Below are 24,694 nucleotides of genomic sequence, written 5' to 3' on the forward strand. Positions count from 1 at the left end.
AAAAATGCCAAAGAGAAACGCAAGATGACATCCTCCATGCTGCCCAAGCATGATCCCGTTACCAGCCCCCTATTTTCGTGTTTTAATTTTCCGGCTGCGCCCTGACACGGCACGTCCAAATATGCCTGCACGATCAGGTGAGATTCCGTTTAAGTAGACAGGCTACACGACATTCAAACGGCATAGTTAAGAAACAGTACTGCTACCCAGCCCAGTGCGGCCGCCGTCCAATCTAGCCTAGATGATGCTCACGATAAACATGGCGAGGCGCTGCCATGGAAGAATAATATACGTGTGGGTCACGGTCGAGCTTTGATCTCCTTCCATGTGATGCCAGGAATAAGTGAATGCAAGCGAGCATAGCCTCATGATCACGTCGTCGCTGCATCTCACATAGGCAGCCAGTCACATGCATATCGATGCATCATGCATGGACGGAGCAGCAACGACTTTAACTGCCACCCGGCGCGCACAAGCTAACATGCATGGACGCACCCTCGTAGCAGTAGAAATTAGAGAAGATGATGAAATGGAAAGAAAAAGGTTGAGATCTCGGCTCAACAAAAGTGCCCACAGAGCGAATACCAGGTGCTTCCAAGGTACTACCATGATGCAGGTCCTGGCCGTCGGATCTGAGATCGGACGGCATCTGAGGAGATCTTGAATCTGCTGGATCTATGCACGATTTTCAGACTCCTAGGGTATATTTTTTGCAAATGGTTCCATAGCTCTCGTCGTACTGCTTACGGCATCTACATTCGGACCCCTACATCCTCTCAAACGCCTAAAACATCATCCTGATCAATGTCTCGTCAAAAAAAGTTGACCCAACCGAACCCCTACTTCCTTCATAAACGTTCGAACTGACAGACACCCTTCATATCCGTCTCAAATCTAGAGACGACATGAGGCTCGCAAACATGTCCGGACACGTCCGGTCAGTCCGCCACGTAGGAGTGACCTCAATCCGGACCACCTTTTCTTTTTTTCTTATTCATTCTCTTCTTTATCTTTATTTTCTTCCCCATCAATCACGTGCAACTGACTAGACATATAAAGAAAATACGGTTGCGCGGATGAAAAAGTACGGACTCAAAACGGACATATTTGATCATTCACCGGGCGTGTCCATAAACATTTAGGAAGTCATATTTACTAAATCCGATTATAGATGCTATTATCACCTTAGCAACTGAGGCATCGGAGTACCAGCTTCTTTTTCCCACTGCCCACAGAAACGTGTGTCTTGTTCTCCCCCGGCCAGCGTCACAACCTTATACTCCAGTCGGTCAAACTAAATCCTTTTCCGGTTGACCTTACATTGGTTTTCTTCTTTAAACTAGATAATTACTAAACAAAGTTTTGTACATAATCATCATGATTTGCGTCAAATCGTCATGATTTACCTATAATTTTTATTATTAACATGACTATGTGCTAGAAATAGATTTTAGTTGTGGACTGAAACATTACCTATTACAAAACATAGTTTCATTTGATAAGCTAAAAAGAAGTAGGAGAGTTGAGGTGATTTTCAAATCAACTGGTGAAAAATCCACAAAACCCAAAACAAAGATGGGTCAAAAGAGAGGACAAAAGAAACGAACATAAGAGATGATCATACATGTTCCTTAGGAAGATAAAGGCTTGCACATGCCATTGGGACTTAATGAGGCCCTTAGTATAAAAATATAATGTTGACGTTATGTTCTCTTGCTTAATGCAATGCTTTTCTTTTTTTTACTTAATAATTAAAAATGCATGTTGGATAACAGTCTTTGATTAGAGTATTAGCTATATATGCAATTGGATAGCACTCTACAAATATAAGGACACAATACCTATATGCAATCATGAAATATAGGATCATACATAAACATTGCAATTTAGCTGATATACAAATGTAGTTAGTTCACCACATATATGCTTATTGGAGAGGTGTCACTAGTGACTTTATGGATCCCAATCTTTTATTCCTCATACATAGAACAACATTTACTTGCCTTTTTAGTTCTTTAGTATTCTGAGCTAAAGTTTCTTTGCATACAAAAAACAATTCCATACACTTGATATGCTAACTCGTGTAAATAGCAAAGCTAGCGAGATTGACAACCTTACTAGAAGTGTTGGGGGCCAAGTGAAAGTTTCTTAATTAAGTGAAAGGCTGACCATTTCTCATAGGAGTACTCCGTGGATTGATACATTGGTTCTCATTGAGGGAAACTTACTTGTTGGTACATATCCTTACGCTTGAGGTCCCAACAAAAATTCTTTCGAATTTGTTAAGAACCACCTGTAACAAGGCGTCGCTTCCTGAGATCTAGGTCCATTGACGATAGAGCCCAGGGTGGTCACCCTTAGAGTTGTTGGATTACAACCGGATGAGGTCGAAGAAAACATTGTTGATGCCATAGAACCGACCTGGTACCATAAGGATTCCCATGATCGGTGCGAGTTGTTGAGGTGTTTTCTGCAAAGTACCTAACAACAATGTGGGGTACACAGTCTATTTGTCATAGTTTTGCCAGTTTGAAGCCTCCCGTGGCTAGTAACAACCCTAATCCTGTTTATATGTAATTATCATCAAGGGATTACAATGGTAATGTACATAGTGTGTTCGTTGAGTTCCGAATGAACACGATGAGTTGGGGATAGACAATCTAGACGAGGTCTTTAGATCATATATTGTTTTATAAATACATGATCAATGTTTTTATACACATTTATTTAAAAAAGCATGACCAACATTTTTCATACACATTATATATTTTTATATACATTTTTCATATACACGGGAAACATTATTTTCTATACACATTTTAAAAAATCAAATGCTTGATTAATATATTTTATGTACATGATCAATTTGTTCCATACATATTATATATTTTCAGTATACATTTTGCGTATACATGAGAAACATTTTGTCAATACATACTTAATAATTTTCAAAAGCTTGATAAATATTATTCAAAAAAAATTATGTAAAGATTTTTTGTACTATATGTCTATATTTATGTATAATATTTGGAAGTATAAATAAAAATAAAAAAGAAAGTAAAATATGAAAATAAAAATTTATTTTATTTTCTTTATTTCTCTGTGTGATTTCTTTACTATTTTTATCCAGCTTTCATCATTTTTATTTACGATTCTCTTCGGTATTCATTGTTTTTTGTGTGTTTTTGGTACGGTATTCACTATGTTCTACTGTTTTGCGCCGCTTTCTCGGTTTCTCTTGTTTTCTTGTTGTATCTTTCTTATTTTTCATCTCTTTTTCTTCCTCGGTTTTCACAGTTTTCCATTCTATTTGTGGTGGTTTTCTTTGATTTCCTTTCCTTTTTCTTTTGATTTCTTTTATCATTTTTCCGGTGGCTGTTTGTTTTGTTTTGTCTTTCTTTGTTCATATGAAAAAATGTTGTTTCTGTTTTTTAAAACGTTAAATGTGTATATAAAAAATCTACAACAAACATTAAATAAAAGATCAAAGATATTTTTATAAGTTAATTCTGTGTTTATAAAATGTTAAACATGAATGTTTTTCTGATGTATAGAAAAAATGTACATTGTTTGTGAAAAATATGTTCATTGACATTAGATTTTTCTAACACACGATCAATATTTTTTACATGTGTTTAACATCTAATAGATACATGATGGACATTTTAATATATATTTCATATATTTAAAATACATGGTCAGCATTCTTTTAATACGCGTTGTATATTTTTTTGTATACATCATACATATATGTAGAAAAACAACTATATACACAATTAACATGTTTTGAATCCTTTATTAGTGTTTTGCAAATTCATGTTCAACTTTTTTCATACACATTGTATATTTTCTGTATACATCAAAAACATTTTTTCTATACACATTGACCATTTTCCAAATGTTTGATCAACATTTTCATGAAAAGTGTTGTTTTCACAATATACATGTATTTATGATATTCACATAGAAGTATAACGAAAATAGGTATAAACAAAAAACAAAAACGTGAAAAAACAGAAACCGAAAACAAAATGAGGCTATGGCTTGTGGCCGCCCTAAGGCGACGCTGCCCTCTGTCTCGCGTGAAGCGAGACATAGACGGACCCGTGCCAGTCGGCCTTTGGTGGTCGGATCGCGTCAACGGACCACAACCCAAGCCGACGGGTAGCATGCGCCGTCGCCATCTCCAGCGGCGGCCCCATAGCGCTCGCGGTGGAGACACGTACCGCAACCGAGCGAGCCGGCGGTTGGCTGGCCGTTGGCATGCAGCGCCGGACATACGGCGGTGGCCCGCGGAGAACGCTCGAGGAGGAGACACGTACGCGCGCGACGCCAATCTCCTCCGGCCATCGGGCCATGCACGGAGCGGTCGGTCACGTCACGCCGCGCGCACCCACCACACGTCTTTCACACAATCACACAGTGCTTGCACGGGGGAGCGGAGCTGGGCCCCGGGCATGGCGGGCGCGGCGGGCGATGCCGGCCTGTGACCGGTGGCGCGCGCTCGTGACGGTGGAAGCGTCTTGAAATGAAACCGGTTGGTACCGACCATGGTCACGGGTCAAGCTGGCTGCCTCGGCTTGGTGAAGGTAGTATCGAATCGAATGTGGTCGGTACAGGTGTGAATCTTACAGACGACACGGCAGTTATGTGGTAGTGAGTGCCGATCCACGGATCCACCTACGCATCGTACGTACCTCTGGCATCCCCAGCGGTCAACACTGTACCATAAAAGCTCTGTCCGCAGGAACGTTGCCCACACGGTCACGGGAATTTCCACAAGGACCTACGTACATACTCTACGTAGGAAATGTTTGGTCCCGACAGCATCCATGCCTGATGCCGCTGTCGCAGCCTGAAGGACAACTAACTAAGTAGAGCAGTTTAGCATTCGCAAAAAAAAAAAGTAGAGCAGTTTAGCACAACCCAAGTTGGCGTAGTAGCACCAGCACACACGACCCAGATTGACAATGCAGTTACCAAGCGGCCGCCGCTGTCACGGTCACGGACGCGCGCCCAATGCAAAAGACAAACGAATCGCCTGTTGCTCTGTGCTGTAAGCTCGCAGTACATAGTAGTATAATTTTGGACCGCTACATCCAATCCAATACCAGCCCTGCTACACAACGCACCTGCACTCCACAGATCACCAGTCCACTGCTCGAGACAGAGGGGGAGCGAGAGAGAAACCATGAAGCCTCTCGCCGCCCTGCTCGTCTCCAGCCTCCGCATCCATTGCCTTTGCCTACTGCTCCGGTGCGCACTTGCCACGGCGCCGGCGCCGTCCGCCCATCCCCACCCACAGGCGCCGGGCGTGCACGACTACAACGCGACGGCGTACAACGTCTCGGCGGCGCGGTGCGCGGGCTGCGGCGGCGCGGCGCTGGGCGGGCTGGGCGCGTGGGCGGAGGCGGTGGAGTTCCTCTACTACCACAACGCGGTGCGGATGGCGCGGTGGGAGCTGCCGCTGGCGTGGTCGCCGCGGCTGGAGTCGTACGCGCGGGCGTGGGCGTCGCAGCGCCGGGCGGACTGCGCGCTGCGGCACTCGTTCCCGGAGGGCCAGTTCGCGCTGGGCGAGAACATCTTCTGGGGCGGGGCGGGGGCCGACTGGCGGCCCGGGGACGCCGTCGAGGACTGGGCGGCGGAGGGCGTGGACTACTCCTACGCCGCCAACGCGTGCGCGCCCGGCCGGGAGTGCGGCCACTACACGCAGATCGTGTGGCGGCGCACCGCCTACGTCGGCTGCGCGCGCGTCGCGTGCGACGACGGCGGCGTCTTCATGACCTGCAACTACTACCCGCCCGGCAACGTCGTCGGGGAGCGGCCCTACTGAGAACTGACCCTACCGCCGGCGAGCTGCGGCGCGAGATTTTTAGGAGAGTGTAGATTAGATTGCATGGTCTGTCTGTCATGGAAGTGTAGTTTCTGTTTAATAAGAGCTTCAGGTTCAGGGATCATCGCGTGCCTGCACGCCAAGAATCGGTGGCTGTATTTTTACGCTTATTTAGGGAGGAGCGAAGCAATCGTCGCGTTGCTGAGCCCCCGCCATACAAAGAGGGAGGACGGCCGCCATTGGCATGGCTGCACCGCGCCGTCGCCGTCGAGGTCGCGCTGCATCGCTGAGCGCTAGCAGGCTAGCAGCGGCCGCCACTGTTTTGACTGAATTGAGCATGGCAAAAGAGATTGAAGTAACTCGATGTCGTTGCTGTGACTGAATGAGCTCAACATTTTAGACTTGAGTCACTGAACCGAAAGTCGTCGTAATCTGCCGGTGGCAAACGGGAACTGATTTAAACTGTAACATAGGAGCATATAGAGCCAGACATTGAAAATATGATCCCTAAATGCCCGTAGACACGTCCGGTCACCTGACCGGAAACGTACGGACACATTTTTTGTTGTTATCCTCATACATCGATTGATGGAGAGAATTAGAGAGAAACAAAGGAATGAATAAATAAATAAATGTGAACAAGATGGGATGATGTCCTATCTGACGGACTGACCGGTTGCGATTGGATGCGTCCGCGAGTCCTTATAGGGAGAATTGATTATAACCCCCCTGTTCGCGCGCCACAGCAACATAAACCCCCTAGTTCGTTTGCCTCCCTTTCGACCCCCCTGTTTCGACATGCTGTAGCTGATGCCCCCTTTACAATGTTTAACAGTTTTGTCAATGTATAAATAACAAATGGACATATGAATAGACAAAACTACCCCTGGATATGCTGCCCAACTAGATTGTGATGGTACATGTTTCTTTCGAACCAAAAAAATGCTATAATCTCCCTGCAGTGTTAACATTCACATAACCTCACGTAAATGACAGCAGATACATGGTTTCACAAACTCACAAATTTGATAGCAAACATGGTCCATTTGATGCCTGACAACCTACAGCAAAAAAGGTACAGATTGAAGGTTAGTACCATGACAATGCGAGCAAAAATTGTACAAATTCGAATGGAACAAAGCTCAAAAAAGTTATTACCACAACACACTTTTCGTCTCTCTTCCAACTAGCAGGTAGTGACCATTGACAAGGTACACCTATTTGGGATTGACCTTTACAAAAGGCCCGAAACCTCTCAGGTTCATTTTTTTAGTGCCAAATTCGAACTCTCCATTGATGGCATATTGTTTTATAGCCTTTCTAAATGCAACCATATCAGGATATGGGGTCCCAATCTCCATCTTTGGGTGTCGTTCATCCCACACAAGAAATGGCTCCTGTGGAGCCTTATCATCAACAAGCATTGCAGCAGCTTTCACTTCATGTTCATCATAATGCGAAAAAGGAGCGAAAATGGCTGCAACTTTCACTTCAGCAGCTCTCTCATCTACCTCTGTTTTTAAACCAAACAGAGCAAACATGGCTTCCTCGTCAACCGGCTTCTCATCCCCGCCATTTTTTTCATCAGTTTCGGGTTCAATTACAAGAGTAGACCAATCAACAATGGTGCTGGCCTTTTCTACTTCAGTGGTTAGGTTTGTCACACTGGATTGATTAGAATCATGCACAGACGTTGCATCGATCCTATTCAATATATAAGGAACAAATCAGAAATTTACCACACCAAAACTGATGCACAAATCAAACAAAAACAGGGGAATATGATGTTACCTTGACAGATCCATCACACCCCTTCGTCGATCCAGCCCTTCCCACTCAAATCCCCATGTAAATCCCTCTCAACACCTAGGGTTTCAAAGATTTAGACTAACTGTGCCAGAGGAAGCAAGCAAATCGAAGAAAAATGGAGGGAAGAAGGTTGCCTTACCTTGGGGCAGCAAGGGACGGCGGCGGACGACGGGGAGATGCGAGGCGTCGCAGCACCGGCGGCTAGGTCACGGACAGGGCGAGCATGAAGAAAGAAACGAGCGAGGCTTCTGTCTCCAGGCTCCCTGCGCGTGCGTGCCTAGAAGAAATAGCCAGGGGCAGATTAGTCATTTTGTATTTTAATTAGCCTATAATTTCTGACTGTTACCTTAATAACCAGATAACAAAGCCTAAGGAGGTCGAAAGGGAGCGCGCCGAACAAAGGGGCTTATGTTGCTGTGGCTCACGAACTGGGGGGTTATAATCAATTCTCCTGTCCTTATATCCTTCCATATTTAAGATGGATATGAAGGTTCGCGCATAGATCGGACGTATAGGAATGATAAAAGGGGTCGTCATTTTTTTTTTCTCTCATATCTGATCACTGGACGGACTCCCCAAACATATAAGGAGTCATTTAAGATATCCGACTAGATACTTTAACTAAACATTACAGAATGGCAAAATGTCGCGGTAAACAGAAGTTGAGTGCCTTGTAATCTTCATTGCTTGCCTGTAAGGAGAGATGAACATTGCCTATTATAAGGGACACCTTGGAGGAAATACACACTTTGGTTACTCGTTGTAATGCATAGTATGTTGAAAATTATTTTTAATAATTAAAAAAAATCAAAACAGTTTAGGAGTATTCTTAGATTAGACTTCACTTTGTTTTGCACTACCTATATATATTTTCATTAGAAAGACCCAGCATTGACTTTAGGGCAAAAAGACAAAAATTATGTGTTGTTATAGATCACTATTCACACTAAAAATCATGTGTACCCAGCCATTGATCGTCGCTCTAATATATTAACATACAATTCATCCACCATGCCTCGCCAATACTTGAAGGACAGGACTCTGTACCGGCGCGACGCATCGGTCCAATCGTTTTGGCCGGTCGCCACGCAGCCGCCGATTCAGCGGGTAACAACCATTGGATTTTGCTGTCCACGTCATTTTCTTCTTCCCCTCGTTCTCCAGTTTCAGATTTATTTGACACCGTGCGCTCCGACAAGGCGTGGTAACAACCATGTCCACATCCCCCGTCCCGGTGTAGCCACTCCTCGCAACACCAGCTGCTCGTCCCCCCTTCGTCCTCCCGGCCATCATCGTCGCCTCCCTGTCACACATCGTTGAGGTTCACCGCGGCTTGCTCATCATTAAAGCATCTCTAATGGAGACCATCAAGTCGACTTTTATATAGGGTGAAAAATAGAAAAAGGAATATGGGCGTTGGATCTCCCACGGATCACGGATGGCTTTGGTCGGTCAGGGCTGATGGGGATTTTTCTTATAGAGATGTTATATAATCGGGGTGGTTTTCGCGAAATGTACAGAGTCCCCTCAAGCTCCGGCGTGGCCAAGCTGGGTCATCCATCCGATCCAACGGCCCACGGTCGAGCTGATTCTGCTGCAGTCTCTCCCCAGCTAACCGCGGAGGCGCCGACGAGTCAACACACTCCGAGATGGCGTCGGCGGCGGCGGCGGCGCTGGCGGCCGCCGGGAAGCGACGTTTATCCGAGGACGACCTGTACCTCATCCTCCACAAGTCTGCCCTCCTCCTCCCCCTCCTCACCCTTCTTCGCGCCGCTCGCCGCTTCTCCCAGGCCCGCCCCGGCTAGGGTTTGTAACGCGCCGCCCGACCTCCCCGCCGCAGGTACTCGCCGGCGACGATCCTGACGGCGCTCCAGGAGGTGACGCAGCACGCGCAGCGGAGGAGCATCGACTGGCGGGCGCTGGTGGCCAAGACGGCCACGGGGATCACCTCCGCCCGCGAGTACCAGATGCTCTGGCGCTACATCGCCTACGGCCACGACTTCGTCGAGAACGTCGAGGACGGCAGCCCCCAGCCACTGGTTTGTGCTCTTGGATGGATCATTCTGCCGGTTTAATTTCGACTTAGCTTCAGTTGTGCCTTCTACTAGCCAGTATTGTCGTGTCAGGAACTGTTGGATCTTAAGAGGTTGTGGTGTATAGAAGAAATCCAGTTTGTTCTACTGTTGCCTTGTCTTTTCCTAATGGTGTTTGTGTTGCTTCTGTTGCTCTGATTGATCATGGCAGGGCGATGAGAGCGACTTGGAGTGTGAGATTGAACCATCTCCTAAGCCGAGCAACGAAGCCACCGCTGAGGCCTCACGGTTCGCCAAGGTATCACGTTTTGTTTTCGTCAGAAGCATTTCTATCTGTACTGTAGCTGATACGTTTCATTTGCTTATCAGATCCTCCTTCTCGATTTAGTATGCCAAAGTTCTAATTTTCTGTTTCACCCCTTTGCCTTGTTTATCTGTGTCCATCAGGAACCCATAGTCCCGGATATATGGACTTAAACGTCATCAGTGTATTTAGCAATTGCATTTATTTTTCTTTTATTTGATTCTTTGATCAAGCGCATCCGGGATCGAGTGCGAGATGTGCATAAAATTTTGTTTGGTATCTGCTTGTGTCCTATTGTACCACAAATCAGTATCTAATGTCGTGCTATGTATGCTATATGGCTATTGGTTTGTCCATATAGATCCTTTGTTATGATCGTATACAAAGGAGTTGCAAGGTGTGACCTATTTGGATTTACTTACTATTAATGCCATAGTTTAAAAAGGCGCGCCTAAGCTCTAGGTGATAGCAAAACGCCTAGCGCATAATTGCGCCTAATCTGCGCATAAGCAGGCGCTTTGGTCAGAAAAGCGCAAGGCGGTGGCAAAACGCACAATTAACGCCTAGCGCTTTTTTGGACTATGATTAATGCTGTTGTGCACTAGGAGTTTCATATAGTAAGCGTGTAACTGTTGACATATTCAGTACGGAGTAAAGTGCATCCGCCTCCTAAAAGTATTGAGGTGGTGTTAAATTAGTCCTAAATATATGAAAGTGCAAATTCCGGTCCCTTGTAGTATTTTAAGTGAGCCTTCACGGGTCTGGAGCGACCCAGCTCGATGCTGGCCGGCACTCGTGGTGCTTTGACCGCAACCAAACAGCCAGAATGCGGCATGGCAGGAGTTTTTCTGCAAAGGGAGCTTGCTGTGCTGAGCTGAGCTGCTCAGGACCCGCGGTGACTCAGTTTTAGGCTGTGTTTGGTTGCAGGAATCTTGTGAAGATTAGTAGAAATCGCAGGGCAATCTGGTTAGATTCCTGCATTTGGCATAGCCACTTGGAATGTTAGTTAGAGACTAGATTACAATGATAGGAATCCAGTTGTTTGGGGCCTATGGATTCCTTTTGAAACAGATGGCTATTTTGTCCTAAAAAACGCTAGACTTTAGATATTAGTTCGATTCAAACACAGTGATCGAATTGTACTAATCTTGTGAAGGGCTTTGTGTCTATCCCTTTTAGGACCTCAATCATACTGTATATCCATGCCTATGTACCAATTAAAACTCATCCAACTAGTGGTGTTGAGACAATTCAATCCATCATGTCTTGCTATTTCACCATGCAACCTTGCATGATGTGCAATCAATTCCTTCTCGCATTTGCATTGTTAAATTAAACATACAGTTACTTTCTTTGCTGAAATTGTACTTTCTTATTGAACACTAGCTCCAGTTTTCATTGAAGTCAATAATAACCCTTGTGCCCTAATTTGGGCTTTATTCTGCATAAGTTAGTAAGATACAGATTCTTTCACAACGTGCCTTTATTTATGCTAAAAGCAGCCAGCGAAAGAACAGCTTCCTAGCTGAATAAAACGTTTCTAAAGTCAAACCTAGCGGCCTTGCAATGATAGGTAGTTCAGTCTAAGAAATGTTTTGTTAATACTCCCTCTGTAACTTAATACAAGACATTTTTTGACATTAGGATAGTGTCTAAAATTAAGTTATGGAGGGAGTAAAAAATACTAGCCGAAAAATCAGTTCCATTTGAAAACTCTGCTGTGAGAAAGAATTAGATCTTATTACTCAACAGTCTGAAAGTCTTTGTCAGAAAGGGACATAAAGAAATAAAACAAGTCTTTGAAATACATCAGTATTAATCTACAAAACATTGTCTCATTAACAGGTTATTGCACCAAATGACCCAAACAACTCAATCTTGTATTCGTTGGAAAACTTTAACGGTACTAACTTGACACCCCCTCAGCACTTTTGGGACTGCAGATGCAGTTTGCTCTTCAGTATGCACCTATTGAAGGCTGATTGATGCACAGTGTTGGCTCCGCCCAAAAGTTTGATTGATGTCTTGTTATCAAATGAGAGATGAAGCCTGGTGTTTCACTAGATATCATAGGACAGTGAACCGTTTGGCTGTATTCGTCAACGAATATCGAGTTTGTATGATTCATCCAAGTTTCTGGTTCTATCACAGGGAGTGTAAAGGTCGATTTTATTTGATTTACAAGATGGGCTCCCTCTAATGCCTCACAAGTCACTTAAGTTTCACAAACTTAGAGTAGTTTCTACAGAAAACTGGCTAATCTACCAATTCTCAACTGCAACTATGAGTCGATCTCTACCTTTATATGCAGAAAGACAAAAATCAAAGCATCATAATGTTCACACACTCCAGTTAAAAAAGGGTAACTATCATGTTTGGCCCCTCTAGTGACGGAAGAGTGGCAGTACATGATATGTGCAGTCAACCTTGTAATCTTTGGCAGTAAATATCTTTTGGGATATTAAATTAAGCAGATGAAAATAATAATCATAGATTTTTTCTCAAAAAATGCTTTTAGTTATGAAAGTTTTGTTATTCTTGTTGCAATTGAAATCAAGTATACTCACTGTTGTATTTGGGGACCATGTCTACACCCAAAATGTCATCCTTCTATCACTGGCAGATTAGTTTATAAAAAAATAGTGCAAGGATTTGTCAGTATATGACAGTTCTTATGACAGCTTCCATTTCACTTAGTAACAACGTAAAATAGTCATCATTTATGGAAAAGGCAAATCTGTAATTTCATTAGCAATTTGGTATTGATTACTAACTATATTGAGTCTAATGCAGTCATGCCATGTACTATTTGCTCCATTGCATATTTACACTACCATTTTCTTGTTATCTTAGATATGCACAATGTACTTGATCCTATCATATAAATTGCAGATCCTGATGTATGGACCTTCACGCGAGCAAGGTTCTAGTCATCGTGCTAATTCAGACATTCCTCTGCTAAACACTCCAAATGAAAAAATACCGCGTGTTACATCTGACAAACAGCTTGCTCAGAGCCATCGTCTAACAAATGGTACAGGTCCAGTTTCCAACTCAAAACAGGCACCCCATACAGGGTTATCTCCTGATTCTTTTGATGGGAATGGGCCTCATAAAAAGACAAAGAAGCTTAAAGCATGGTCTAAGGATGAGGATGCAGAGTTAATGGCTGGTGTACATAAGTGTGGTGAAGGGAATTGGCTGGACATTCTGCGTAAATATAACTTCGATAGCACAAGAACTTATGGTCAATTGTCTCAGGTAACACTATGGCCACGTTGTAAAATGCATACTAGCATCTATTATTGTGCTGCAGTTCATCCTTGTTTACATCCATTAGGTTTTCCTTAAGTCTTCCTGACTTGTAATAACTTGGTAACATGGTTTGCAAATATTCTAAGGTAAGTAGGCAAATACATGCCTCTTGCTGCAGTAGTTATGTTGCTTTGCTTGTGGTCTGTGCCTAGATAAAGTTCCATCTCAACCTTACTTGGTCTGTTTGTTTAGTTCTTATTCACATATAACTGATGCGTAGTATAATGGTTAGCTTGATGGGACATCCATGTCTCTCCATGTACATATTTGTCTGTAGAGTAATAATTAGGTAACGTGTGTTGTTGTTTTCAGAGATGGGCAGTAATTTGCAGACGTCAAGCAACAACCAAGCCTGCTAAAGCTAAACCAGTCACCGGGGGATACGATATGAAAGCTACTCAAAAGGCATTCTTTATGGCTCTTGATATGCCTATGGGGAAGCCTGGTGGATTGTCTACATTAAGATCAGGTATTATACAAATCTTATAAATTGGCAGTACAGACATCTCACTCATTTAGAATAATGCTTCTTTACCGAAGTATCAACAAGTCAAACATTGTTCTATAACTTCGTTGTGTATCTGAGATGTAAATCCATTCTGGCATCTTTGGAGTGCCTTGTGCTAGTCTTTTGGTGCTCATTGAAGCTTTTTCATGTAGGAGCTTCACAACAAAGCACTCAACATCCTGCTCCAGTATTTGGTGCTGCGGCACCTGAGTTAAAATCTGCAACATCCTCTTCATCGTTCCCATTGCCAGTACCAGTGCCAAGTGCAGCCCCTGGGTCTGTGCAAGCACAAGTGCAGATTCAATCTCCTCGGGTGCAACAAGCTCCTGTTCAAGCTGCACCCTCAAAAGTGTCAAATGTTTCAATCAAGTCACGAAATAGCTCTAAGAAGCAAACTGCACAAGCGAATCCTACAAATGCTCCTTCCTCTATACAAGCTGCAGCTATTGCTGCTGGTGGACGAATCGCCACAGCAAGCATCGCCACCAATTTATTGAAAGCTGCACAATCCCCGCAAGCTGTGCACATAAGATCTCGTGGAAAAGGATCTTCGAAAACTTCTACAAGCTCTAAAGCATCCACTATGGCTGGGGAGCCTGGAACACAGACTGGCAGTGCTCAACACCCCGAACTTCCAAACTGCAGTGCCCCTACACCATCTCCTACGGTTTTGATAACACAGTCAACCGAGCAAGTTAATGTTGTGCCAGAAGTTGCAGGAGTAAACCCCCCGGAACAATCTGCTAGTGCACATTTGTTGGAACCTGATAGAGCATTGAGCACCACACCAGAGCCTGGCCCATGCGACAATATGGAGATTGACGACGACTCAACATTTTGTGTAGTCACGATGGAGGACTTGTTTCCTGAAGACGTGAAGCAGCCAGAGACAGTGAAGCAGCCAGAGACGATGAGGCAGCCAGAGATGATGAGGCAGTCAGAGACGGTGAGGCAGCCAGAGATGGTGAAGCAGCCAGAGACGTTGAAGCAGCCAGAGATGGTAGATCCCAAAGCTGAGGGGATCATAGATCCCAAGGATGCTGACATGCTGGAGTTCGATCGCTTTGTTGCCCAAGGATGCTTGACTACAGATTATTTGGATAAGAGCAAAGGTGTCAAAATTGCTCCTGGAGCTCAAGGAGCTACTGCCAGCCAGAAGAAGAAGCAGCTACCCACAGTTGGGAAAAGCATCCCTGTGTTTAGAGCACCAGTAACCATGAAGAAGACCAAAGCTCTAGCTTCACCTGGGGCGACGTTTCCATCAGCAGTCACCTCTAGTGGCCTTGTTGGCACAGGCAATGCCGGTGTGCTGAGTAAAGCAATATATCGGAAGCCACCTGGTCCAGGCACCACAGGCAAACAAAATAGGTGCCAAGAAATTATGGCCCAGAAGCAGCATGCTATGAACTCAAATAGTAGCGCAATGGCCAGGAATGCGGCTCCCGGGGCCGGAACACCAGCCAGGAATGTGGCTCCTGGCGTTGGAACACCAGCCAGGAATGCAGCTCCCGCCACTGGAATACCAGCTAAAAGTGTGGCTCCTGCCACTGGAACACTACCAGCCAGGAACACGGCTCCTGCCACTGGAACACCACCAGTCAGGAACACGGCTCCCGGCACTGGAACACCACCAGTCAGGAGCACGGCTCCCGGCACTGGAACACCACCAGTCAGGAGCACGGCTCCCGGCACTGGAACACCACCAGTCAGGAACACGGCGCCACCAGTCAGGAACATGGCTCCCGGCACTGGAACACCACCAGTCAGGAACATGGCTCCCGGCACTGGAACACCATTGTCCAGGAACTCGCTTACTGGCACCGGAACACCACCAGCCAGGAACTCGCTCACCAGCACAGGAACACCACCAGCCAGGAATGCGGCTTCTGTCACCGGAGCACCACCAGCCAGGAACTTGCTCACCGGCACGGGAACACCACCAGCCATTCGACAACATAACCCAGTGATGAATGGGGCTAGCAAGGGGAATCCACCGGCCAGCCAATAAGCGGGGCTAATAACATGGTAAATGCTGTAATAATGCTCCTAGGGTAATGTGAATAGGGTGGCACACTCGTAGAGTAAACATCATCATTGTTGTGTTTCCCTCCCTCCCCGTGTTTGCTCCCTGTCTTTCCGGAACCAAGTTCTTGAGGAACACTGTAGGTTTGATTGGTCTTATCGTTTGTAGTATCGTTACTAGTAGTAATTAGCAGACCCAATCGTTAGGGGCACTGAATCTCGGTGTGCGATTGCAAATTGCCTTTTTTTCTTTGTAGGATCTGCGTCGTCGTCGTCGTCGTATCAGTGTGGCTGTGGGGATTGACGATGGCACCTCAGGATGCTCGTTCCATCTGCATTGCTGGGCTCTGAACTTGTGGTTGTTCAATTTCCCCGGGTGCGTGAGTTGGCTGTTGGATTAGCTCTTGTTGGTGACAGAAGGTGTGTATATATGGTTGGTTGCTCTTGTTGGTGACAGAAGATGTGTATATATGGTGGTTGCAGCTTGGACCATCAGGTGCTGAATCTGTTGATAATTTGTCACCTTTGAGAGTGCCATTCAATTTGGTCTGGTCATGGCTTGCGTGCCTGTGGACTGCCGCGGCCGGCATGGGCAGCGCGGTGGAACTCGTCGCGCCCCTCAGAAGACATGGACGGCGATCAGGGAGCCGTCTGCCTCCGCGCACGGGCACGGGCTGCAGGCCTACAAGCCAGGCCAGTAACTACGGAACCTGTTTAGAACGATCCAGGCTTCAAAAATCACAACCCAGAAGCGGCAAGAAAGACCAACACCAACTTTTCATATCTCTCGCACTCCAGAAGCGGTAAAACTTGCTGATCGAGTCCTTTCAAATTAAGGAAGAAGGCCCTCGCGTTGCTCTCCCAGACCGGCACGGGCGGAACTTAGCGCCACAACCGCCGGCCACCTCCCACTTCCACCCTCGCTGCGCCGCAGCCGCCGGCCACCTCCCACTTCCTCCCTTGCCGCGTCACCGCCGCAGCCGCCAAACAAAGCCTACGCGGCGTCGGCGGCAGGGCCGTCTACTCTCTCGCGCGCCTCGGCAAATCCCGGATGGATCTCAAGTGGCGGCTGCCGATGCGTTCACGCGGCGTTGCTTGGCTGGTGGCTGGCTACGGACCGTGGCGTGGTGGATCGAGGGATTCGACGCTATGTTCTGGAGTCGGCAAGGGATGCGGCTCGGTCGGGCGCCAGCGGCGGCTTGGCTGCGAGGGGCGCGACCCTGGCCAGATCTGACCGGATCTATCGCCGGGACACCCACAGGTAGTGCCGGACGGTGAAAGGGGATCGTTTGGGCCCCGTTGGCGGCCGGCTCGCGCGTGCGATTATCATGGCTTCCTCGCAGCGCCTCCGGCGACGTCGGCGGATCTGAAGGCTTCGGCTGGGCGTTTCTCCGGCGTTTGGGGGTGTGGTGGCAGCCCACCTTCCTGCTCGTGAAGCTTGGTGGTCTCCGTGGCGGAGCGGTGGTGGGCGCCATATCTGGTCAGTTTGGCCGGCTCCGGCTTCGGCTCGCCGGTGATTGCCGGCGATGAGGTTGATGGCTCCTGCGTTGCGGTGGCGCCGTCGTCTCATAGGAGGTGTGTGGGACAGCGGGCTTGCGGACCGGTGGTGCTGCACCGCCGGTCGCGTGGGCGTGCTCGGTGAGGTGGCTTCGGACGAAAGCCTTGACGGCACGACGTCCGTGGACGTCGTTTTCCTCCTTGGAGGGTCGTTGTGGAGCCTCTCCTTGCCCAGCACCTTCGGACCATGGCCATTGGGTGAAAGCCTAAGACTCCAAAGTGAATCGGGTGACGGCGTCGTTCTCCCACGTCGCTACCCCCTTGGGGGCGTTACCTTGAGGGTCATCGGTCTCCTTCGTGCTTTCCTGGAGTTGGACATGCACAACATCGTGATCGGCAGGTGCCCGATTGGCGATGTGATTGGCGCGACTTCTTATGTGGCTACGATGGCGGCTTCGGGCGGAGTTGGTCTGCTGTTGAGTTTTGGTAGTCGGTCTCATCCGGCGTGTTCGAGGGGTTACCGCGCCTCACTTTGTCTTTCTGGAGTTGGAGTTGCTGAGGTGGGGCCTTGCGGCGACGATGACGTGAGGCGGGTGGTCAGTTGTGGTGATGGCTTGGCTCAGCCTCAGTGCTTTTCTCCTACAATCAGGACCGTTGAAGGGCCTCAAAATTTAGGGCCCCCCAACTAGAGTCCATATACATAGGTATAGTTAGAAAAAAAAATCAGTTTAACGCTAATCTTTCTTTCTGTTCGCTCCCTGAAGTATGAAAACTGCTTTTGGGCTTAGTCTGATCAAGGCCATTGGGCTTTGGCTTTGCCCATCGTAGGTACTCACGTGCGGAGATGGAGATCGATCTAGTCTAGCGATCGTACATCTTAAACTAAATGATAGCCCTGTCCGTAACCTCCGCTCCTATTCCCTACTTCGCTTTGGAGTGAATCGGCGGCGGCGGCGATCGCGAGCAGCGAGGCGACGAGCGGAAGAGGAACTGGTTAACTGCACATGCACGAACTTTCCAGCCGCTGGATGCCGCGGCGCCGGCCGCCGGCCAACAGCCCAATAGTGCCGCGTTGCTCTTTAATTTTGGAAGACCAACGGGTGTGGTGCCCTCCCTACTCTCTTCCCCTTCTCTCTAATTTTGATACAAATACAAAATTGTGTTAATTTTTTACTCATATGTTTTGGATTTTTGAAACCATTTTTTTTTCTAGTCGTCGAAGCTCAGAAGTAGTCACAGATTCAAGAATTTCAGTAGTTGCTCGTCCTATCTCCAAGTCCAGAATCAAGGTTCTATCCGATTCTAAGTTTTTTGAACTATCTATACAATTCACAAGCCTATATTTCATGTGAGCTCATCAGTTCAAATAAATTGAAGGACTATTTATTTAATTGAAACAGAAACAACCATGCATTCTAGTTTTGGAAGAAAGTATGATTCTGAATCTCAATGGGGTGCTCTTGATAATATCTTGTGAAAGGACCCCAAATTGTTCTATTACGACATAAGAAAGCCTCAATGGTTTGGCGACAATAGCACTTGAAAATAATGTTTTGGAGAAGATTAACTATGAATATATAATTGAAGATATCATTTCAAGGAACACAAGACGGATGACACTTTTCAATAGAGGATGATGTCAGTTTATTTGTGTTAGTATTTTGCATTGATACTTGAGAATTTTCAAAGCGTTGTATGAAATAACATAAATTTTAATTACATAATTAGGTGATTATGCTTGCATTATTGTATGTTTTTCTAAATGTTAGAGCCCGATTTTGCTTTTCGCACCGGGCCCTAAATTTCTGAAGACAACCCTGCCTACAATGCTCGTCGACAGAGTCGGAACTGTCTGGTAGTTGACGCGTGCGGTTGACTGTTTGGCAGTGGCCGGCGTGTGCCTCAACGTTTGCTTGCGATGAGGGCTATGTTGATGGTCGTTGATGGTGAAGTAGGAGTCGCCCTTGGATAGGTGTGATGACGATGACACTGGGTTGTAGCCTCGACGATGTTCTCTCCTTGGTGACGTGTGTGCGTTCTTATGTCGGTTGCCAGGTCGTCTTGTGTGGATGTATTGTAACAGTTTTTGCCTGGTTTTCTGCTAATCAACCGGACAATTCTCTTCTTCTTAATTAACGAGATGATGCAAAGCTTTTGTCTCCCTTTCCAAAAAAAGGATAAAACAACTGCACCATGCCCCAAGTCTCATCAATCTTACACTTCTCATCTCTTCTTGGGTAATAGAATTGAGAAAAAATAATAAGAAGGGCCAAGTACAAGGCCTTAAATCACACTCATGCCCAACATAAGAGCTTGAACACACTCACAACCAAGAGAAGAATAAAAGGAGCTGAAATCCACAGCTAAGCACGCAAATCAAATCAGCATATGCATGAATAGGCATAGCAAACTTAAACACCAGTGGCTGGGGCACTTGCAGCGGTGTCGTCGCCGGGCCTGTCGATGATCCCAACGTGGGTGAGGAAGGCCCAGAGGAGCGTGATCAGCTCGCCGCCCCTGTCGATGGCCTGCAGGTGCCCTTTGAGGTTGTCGGACGGAGCCAGGTAAAGGATCATCTCCGACCAAAACCCGGCCAGTAGCTCCCACGCCGTCTCCTCGCCTCCGGCTAGCTCCCCGAGCTGCCCCGCGAGCTTCGCGGCATCCTTGAGCACCTCATGATTCTGTGCCGCGCCCAACAACTCGATCAGCCGCCCGTACCCCGCTTCTGGTGGCAGGGATGAAACCCCAACGCCACCGGCGGTGGAGAGGGCTCGCTTGTCATCCCTCTTGACTTTCTTGTACAGGTCCTTGCTCCATGCATCGTCATCATGAAGTAGCTCGGGGCAGGCCTCCACCAGATACGCGCCGTAGCGCGACAGGTGAGTGGCGGCGGTCTTCTTCTCGGAAACGGGAGAAGGCCGCCGAGGAGGACCATGATCATGTTGATGGTGTGGATGCCTCGCCTCAAGGATGGTCGTGGCGATGTGCCACACAAGTATGGTGTCAGATGTACCTTTGCTGCTGTCGCAGGCCCAGAGTAAGCTTCTGCCAGCTTGGCTCTGGCGCAGTGATGTTGTGCCTTTGCTTAGGCCAGCTCCATTGCTTGCAGTACAACTTCTTAGGGCGTTGATGATGCATGCCTTCACCTCTGATGGCACTTTGACATTACTGCTCCTGTGTCGGCCCAGCAAACGAAGGAGGCAGCTAGGTAAGACAAGTTGGTGAAATTGCCTTGGGTGAAGCACCAGCAATGAGCTTTGTCTCATTTTGTCGTTCCAATGCCTCATCAACCAGTCGCATCTGCATTGCAACAACCACCCAACCCATTTTGGTTTGACGGGAGAAAGCTTCAAGGAGGCGCGGCGCACACAGCAGCAGGTGAGGTTTACTTTGGTCCAGCTAGAGCATAGGTGGGAAGCAACATCCCTCGCCTCAGCAACCACGACGAATAGAAGGAGTAGCAGTAATGGCACTAGATCAGAATATATACTTCCAAACTCTAACTCTGTCCGGTCGCTATGCTCACTACATTCGTAAACGCAACGTAGCAGGAACAGCATATCATTATTGTTATCAGCAGGGCTGAGTTGGCTAGGCTTCATATGAGAATCTATGTACACCATTGCGATGATGTCCATCCCAGCAAGCATGTAGTAACCAATGCTCAAGAGTGAGACAACCATACTAATTATAATCAACCAGTTAGCTGAATAGGAGACTGGTAGTGGTGAATCATAGTAATCGTGAAGAAAAGAAAGCTCATCTGCAATCATCATGAACGCCCTTTCATGTTGACCATCCTTCAGCAAGACGCTTCTGACGAAGTGGTTGGTCTCCATAGAGATGACATCGGCGAGTTTGTACCTTGCAAATCGACACCTTAGCAACTTGAACAATGCAAATGACAAGCATATATCTTTCAGTTGTTGTGGCATTGGCATCAGAAACATGTTGTCTGGTTGCCAAACTCTGTCAATGGTCACTAAACCACCATCTTGATGTGACTCCAACAAGTTCTTTGTGAAGATGTAACCATGAGGTTGCTTCTCTACTTGCACTTCGTCCTCACCCATAACCACAAGTGGAGGAAGCACATTCACATCATCCTCGCCTGTCATCGCTGACTCGTCATTTCGACCACTTCCTTCTCGCAGCTGCTGCATATATCCAACAATAAGACCAGGATTGTGTCTGAGTGCAAAGGATTTCCGGGCCTTTAGAAATGCATAACATTTCAATGCCATTTTGGCATGAACAAGTGCAAAAGGTGTGAATCTGAGCCAACCAGTTTTTATACTAATAGGATGGTGGAGGAGAAAAGCAAGAGGATCCTGATAGGGTAGAAGACCGAGAGTGGTGATAGCTAGGTAAACTATCCAAATTGCTTGAAGGAGAAGTTGGAAAGGAGGGAGTATGCTTCGGTCTTCTCTATCACTAGTAACAACAATCGGACTTGTATTGATAGCACAAATCAGCACAAGGCAGGTGGATACTATGGCCAGGTATGCGTGATATTGGTTTGCCCAGCATAGGGCATTCAATGACACTCTGGATCTAGGGTGGGAATCGGAATCGGGGGGATCGTAGTGCATACCAACATCAAACGTACCGCCAGTGGAGCCAGCTGCGCAGAGGACATAAGATATGACGGGTAGGAACAAGGTGGTTGCCCCCAGCAAGAGATAGCGGGTGAAGCCATAGTGGCGATAGCGGTGGCCATAGGCGCCGATTCCGACTATAACTCCTGCAAAGATGGTGTTAACGAGCAACAAGACTTCCGCTCGCCACAGCTGCCCTACAATGTACTTGTAGAACTTGTCCCCGAGTCCTCTGTCGCACTTCCAATAATAATCCGCCATGATCACCTGATTGTCAAATGTAAATATTAGTACATATGACCCGTTGACACGACAAAGAAGATGATAATTAATGGAAGCAACTGTTAAAACAGTGCATATGAAAATGACGCTCTAAAGGCGGAGGCTCATGCAAAATTAAGTTGGAACTCGGAAATGAATTGAAAAGGAAAACAATCAGAACTTCCAAATTAAGTTGGAACTCGGAGTAGTCAGTAGTTGTCTATACCCTATAGTGAAGTCAGTAAAGGAATGTACCTCGTACGTAGCCAGGGGCGATCAAGCGTAGATCGACGTGGATACCGACTGTCTGGCCCTGTTTGATTGTTGTTTGATATCTGCAGAGCATGGAGCACATGGAACTAGTAATATATACACAACCAAGCACATTTGCCATGCCCCCCCGCATGTACCACCAGCCTTGCCATACAAGAGATGCCTAACTTTTATCTATTTTTCTTTTCATTTCTCTCCTTGGAATAGGTTGCTTTCGTTTATGTTTTTTACTTTATCTTTGTTGCTTTCTCCTCTGTCCCTAAGCACCCCGTGTCTTATCTTTTCTCGCATGGTTTTGCCGTTAGATCTTTCACGTGTGTGCATGATTACCATCGTCCATGCATGGCTCGGAATATGTTCTTTGCTTCTGCGAGCGAGCCAGCTATATATTCATGGACCACTGCTTTGCTCAACAGATCTCTGGCGCTCATTCGGAGAGAACGTCCATCGATGGAAGATGAAAGGCCACCTACGCGGCCGTTCCACAAGCATGCAAGACGTACGTCTGAAGGCTACGTGCGTGTGGATTGCCATGGCCGGTGAGGAGGACACGGCGCGCGGTGAACGCGGCACGCTGAGCACGTCGAGACACCGAGGCAATATGCAAAGGTGTTGGTGGTGATCCAGCCTTGTGGCAAAGTGTCAGCCCAGCAACTTGGCGGGACAGCTTAAGAGGAGACTGTGACGAGTGACGACGCTTTCCATGCATGTACGACGAGTAGGCCGAACACCGAGCCAGCCGGAGTCACCACCGGTGAACCGAACTGGCTCGATCGGTGTGTCAGCCACCGGAACATCATTCATTGTCCGGCCAGCCTCCGGAGCTTGGACGGTGGCACCTATATGCCGTTAAAGCATCTCCAACAGCCGCGCTTCGCGCCGCGTCCAAAAAATGTATTTACAGCGTGCGCCGGCTGGTTTAGCGCAGGGATAGACGCTGGCTTCAACAGCCGCGCTATAATGCAGCGCGCGCGCCGCTCCAGCAGTGTCCAAAAATGCAGCGCGCGCACAATATTTTTTTTAAGTTGATTCCATTAAATAAGAACGATATAAAGTTATTTTACATATATTGCAACTAGATAGGTAGTTCGAAAACATAGATAGATAGTTCGGTGCTAGATAGTTCGAAAACAAAAAAACTCCTAGTCGCTCCAGTCATCTGCACCATCATCATCGTCGTTGGTGTCGTCAGAGGTTGACAACCATATGTCAAACCAACGCTCATCTTCTTCAGTGAAGAAGGACCTCCCGCCTGCATTGACGAGGTCAGCCTGCGCACACGCCAATGCCTTCCGACGACGCCTGTCCAACCGCTCCCGGCGCCGGCGCGTGTCCTCCTTGCGGCGCCGTTCCCAATATTCCTGCTCGTAGGCGACGTCCTCCGGGTGGCGTCGGCGCCACTCCGCCATGACCCGCTCGTCCTCTTGGGCGACGAGGAGACAGCGCTGCAGCGCAGTGTGCTCCGCACGGTCTTCTGCAGAGTTTAGACGAGGCGGCGGGGCCAGGTCTAACGCCTGCTGGAGCGTGTGGACGTCCGGGAAATTCATCTGGAGGCGCGGCCTGCCTAGGCGCCACGCCGCCGCGTCGAACGCGCGGGCGGCCTCGTGCGCCGTGTCGTAGGTTCCGAGGCTCAGCCGGAGATCGTCAGAGCGTATCTCTGCGTAGAACCCACCGTTGGGGCACTGGCGGACGCCGCGGTAGCCCGACGCAGAACGGCGGCGCGGCGGCATGGTGGCGCGTCGGCTGCGGCGGCGGCACGAGAGGCAGAGAGAGCGCGCTGGGGCGGCGGCGCGAGAGGCAGAGGAAGAGAGAACGCGGCGCGAGAGGCAGCGGTTGAGGCGAGGAAGCGGTAGCGCGCTGCCTTTTATGGGCGCGCGGGACGCGGCGCCGCAAAGATGGCGCGCGGGCTGCCGCCTTTTCGCGCGCGCGCTAGCGGTTCGCGTGCGCGCGGTTTTCCCGCCGTCGCTGGAGCGTACAAATCTGTCCCGCGCACGGTAAACTGCCGGTTTAACGCGCGCGCCTTTTTGCGCCGCTGTTGGAGATGCTCTTAGGCAGAGCCATATATACCTCTTCTGCTCTTCATCCTTCGTCTTCTTCTACCACAACACGGACTAGAGGTGGTCACAGCAAGCCTCAGCATCGAGAGTTGCATAGCGCTACAAATAATTTGCTGAAACACTGGTTGTTCTCGTTTGGAACCTCGCAGCACAAACGTGAAGCTAATGTTCACAGTAGGACCAT

General features: G+C 47.6%; 2 protein-coding genes across 2 annotated transcripts; both read left to right on the forward strand.

Moving 5' to 3' along the window:
- The first annotated feature begins 4,990 nt into the window (after positions 1 to 4,990).
- Positions 4,991 to 5,954, forward strand: LOC123402977 (pathogenesis-related protein PRB1-3-like). The gene has a single exon (XM_045096951.1). It carries the CDS (start codon positions 5,192 to 5,194, stop codon positions 5,831 to 5,833), a length of 642 nt encoding a protein of 213 aa, XP_044952886.1. The 5' UTR covers positions 4,991 to 5,191; the 3' UTR covers positions 5,834 to 5,954.
- A 3,211-nt stretch (positions 5,955 to 9,165) lies between these two features.
- LOC123401172 (mucin-5AC-like) lies at positions 9,166 to 16,280 on the forward strand. The gene is made up of 6 exons (XM_045094909.1): positions 9,166 to 9,374; positions 9,483 to 9,681; positions 9,887 to 9,973; positions 12,872 to 13,240; positions 13,607 to 13,763; positions 13,955 to 16,280. Exons 1-6 carry the CDS (start codon positions 9,292 to 9,294, stop codon positions 15,808 to 15,810), a joined length of 2,751 nt encoding a protein of 916 aa, XP_044950844.1. The 5' UTR covers positions 9,166 to 9,291; the 3' UTR covers positions 15,811 to 16,280.
- Positions 16,281 to 24,694: the final 8,414 nt, after the last annotated feature.

This window comes from Hordeum vulgare, chromosome 6H (genome assembly GCF_904849725.1).
Source record: "Hordeum vulgare subsp. vulgare chromosome 6H, MorexV3_pseudomolecules_assembly, whole genome shotgun sequence".
NCBI lineage: Eukaryota > Viridiplantae > Streptophyta > Magnoliopsida > Poales > Poaceae > Hordeum > Hordeum vulgare.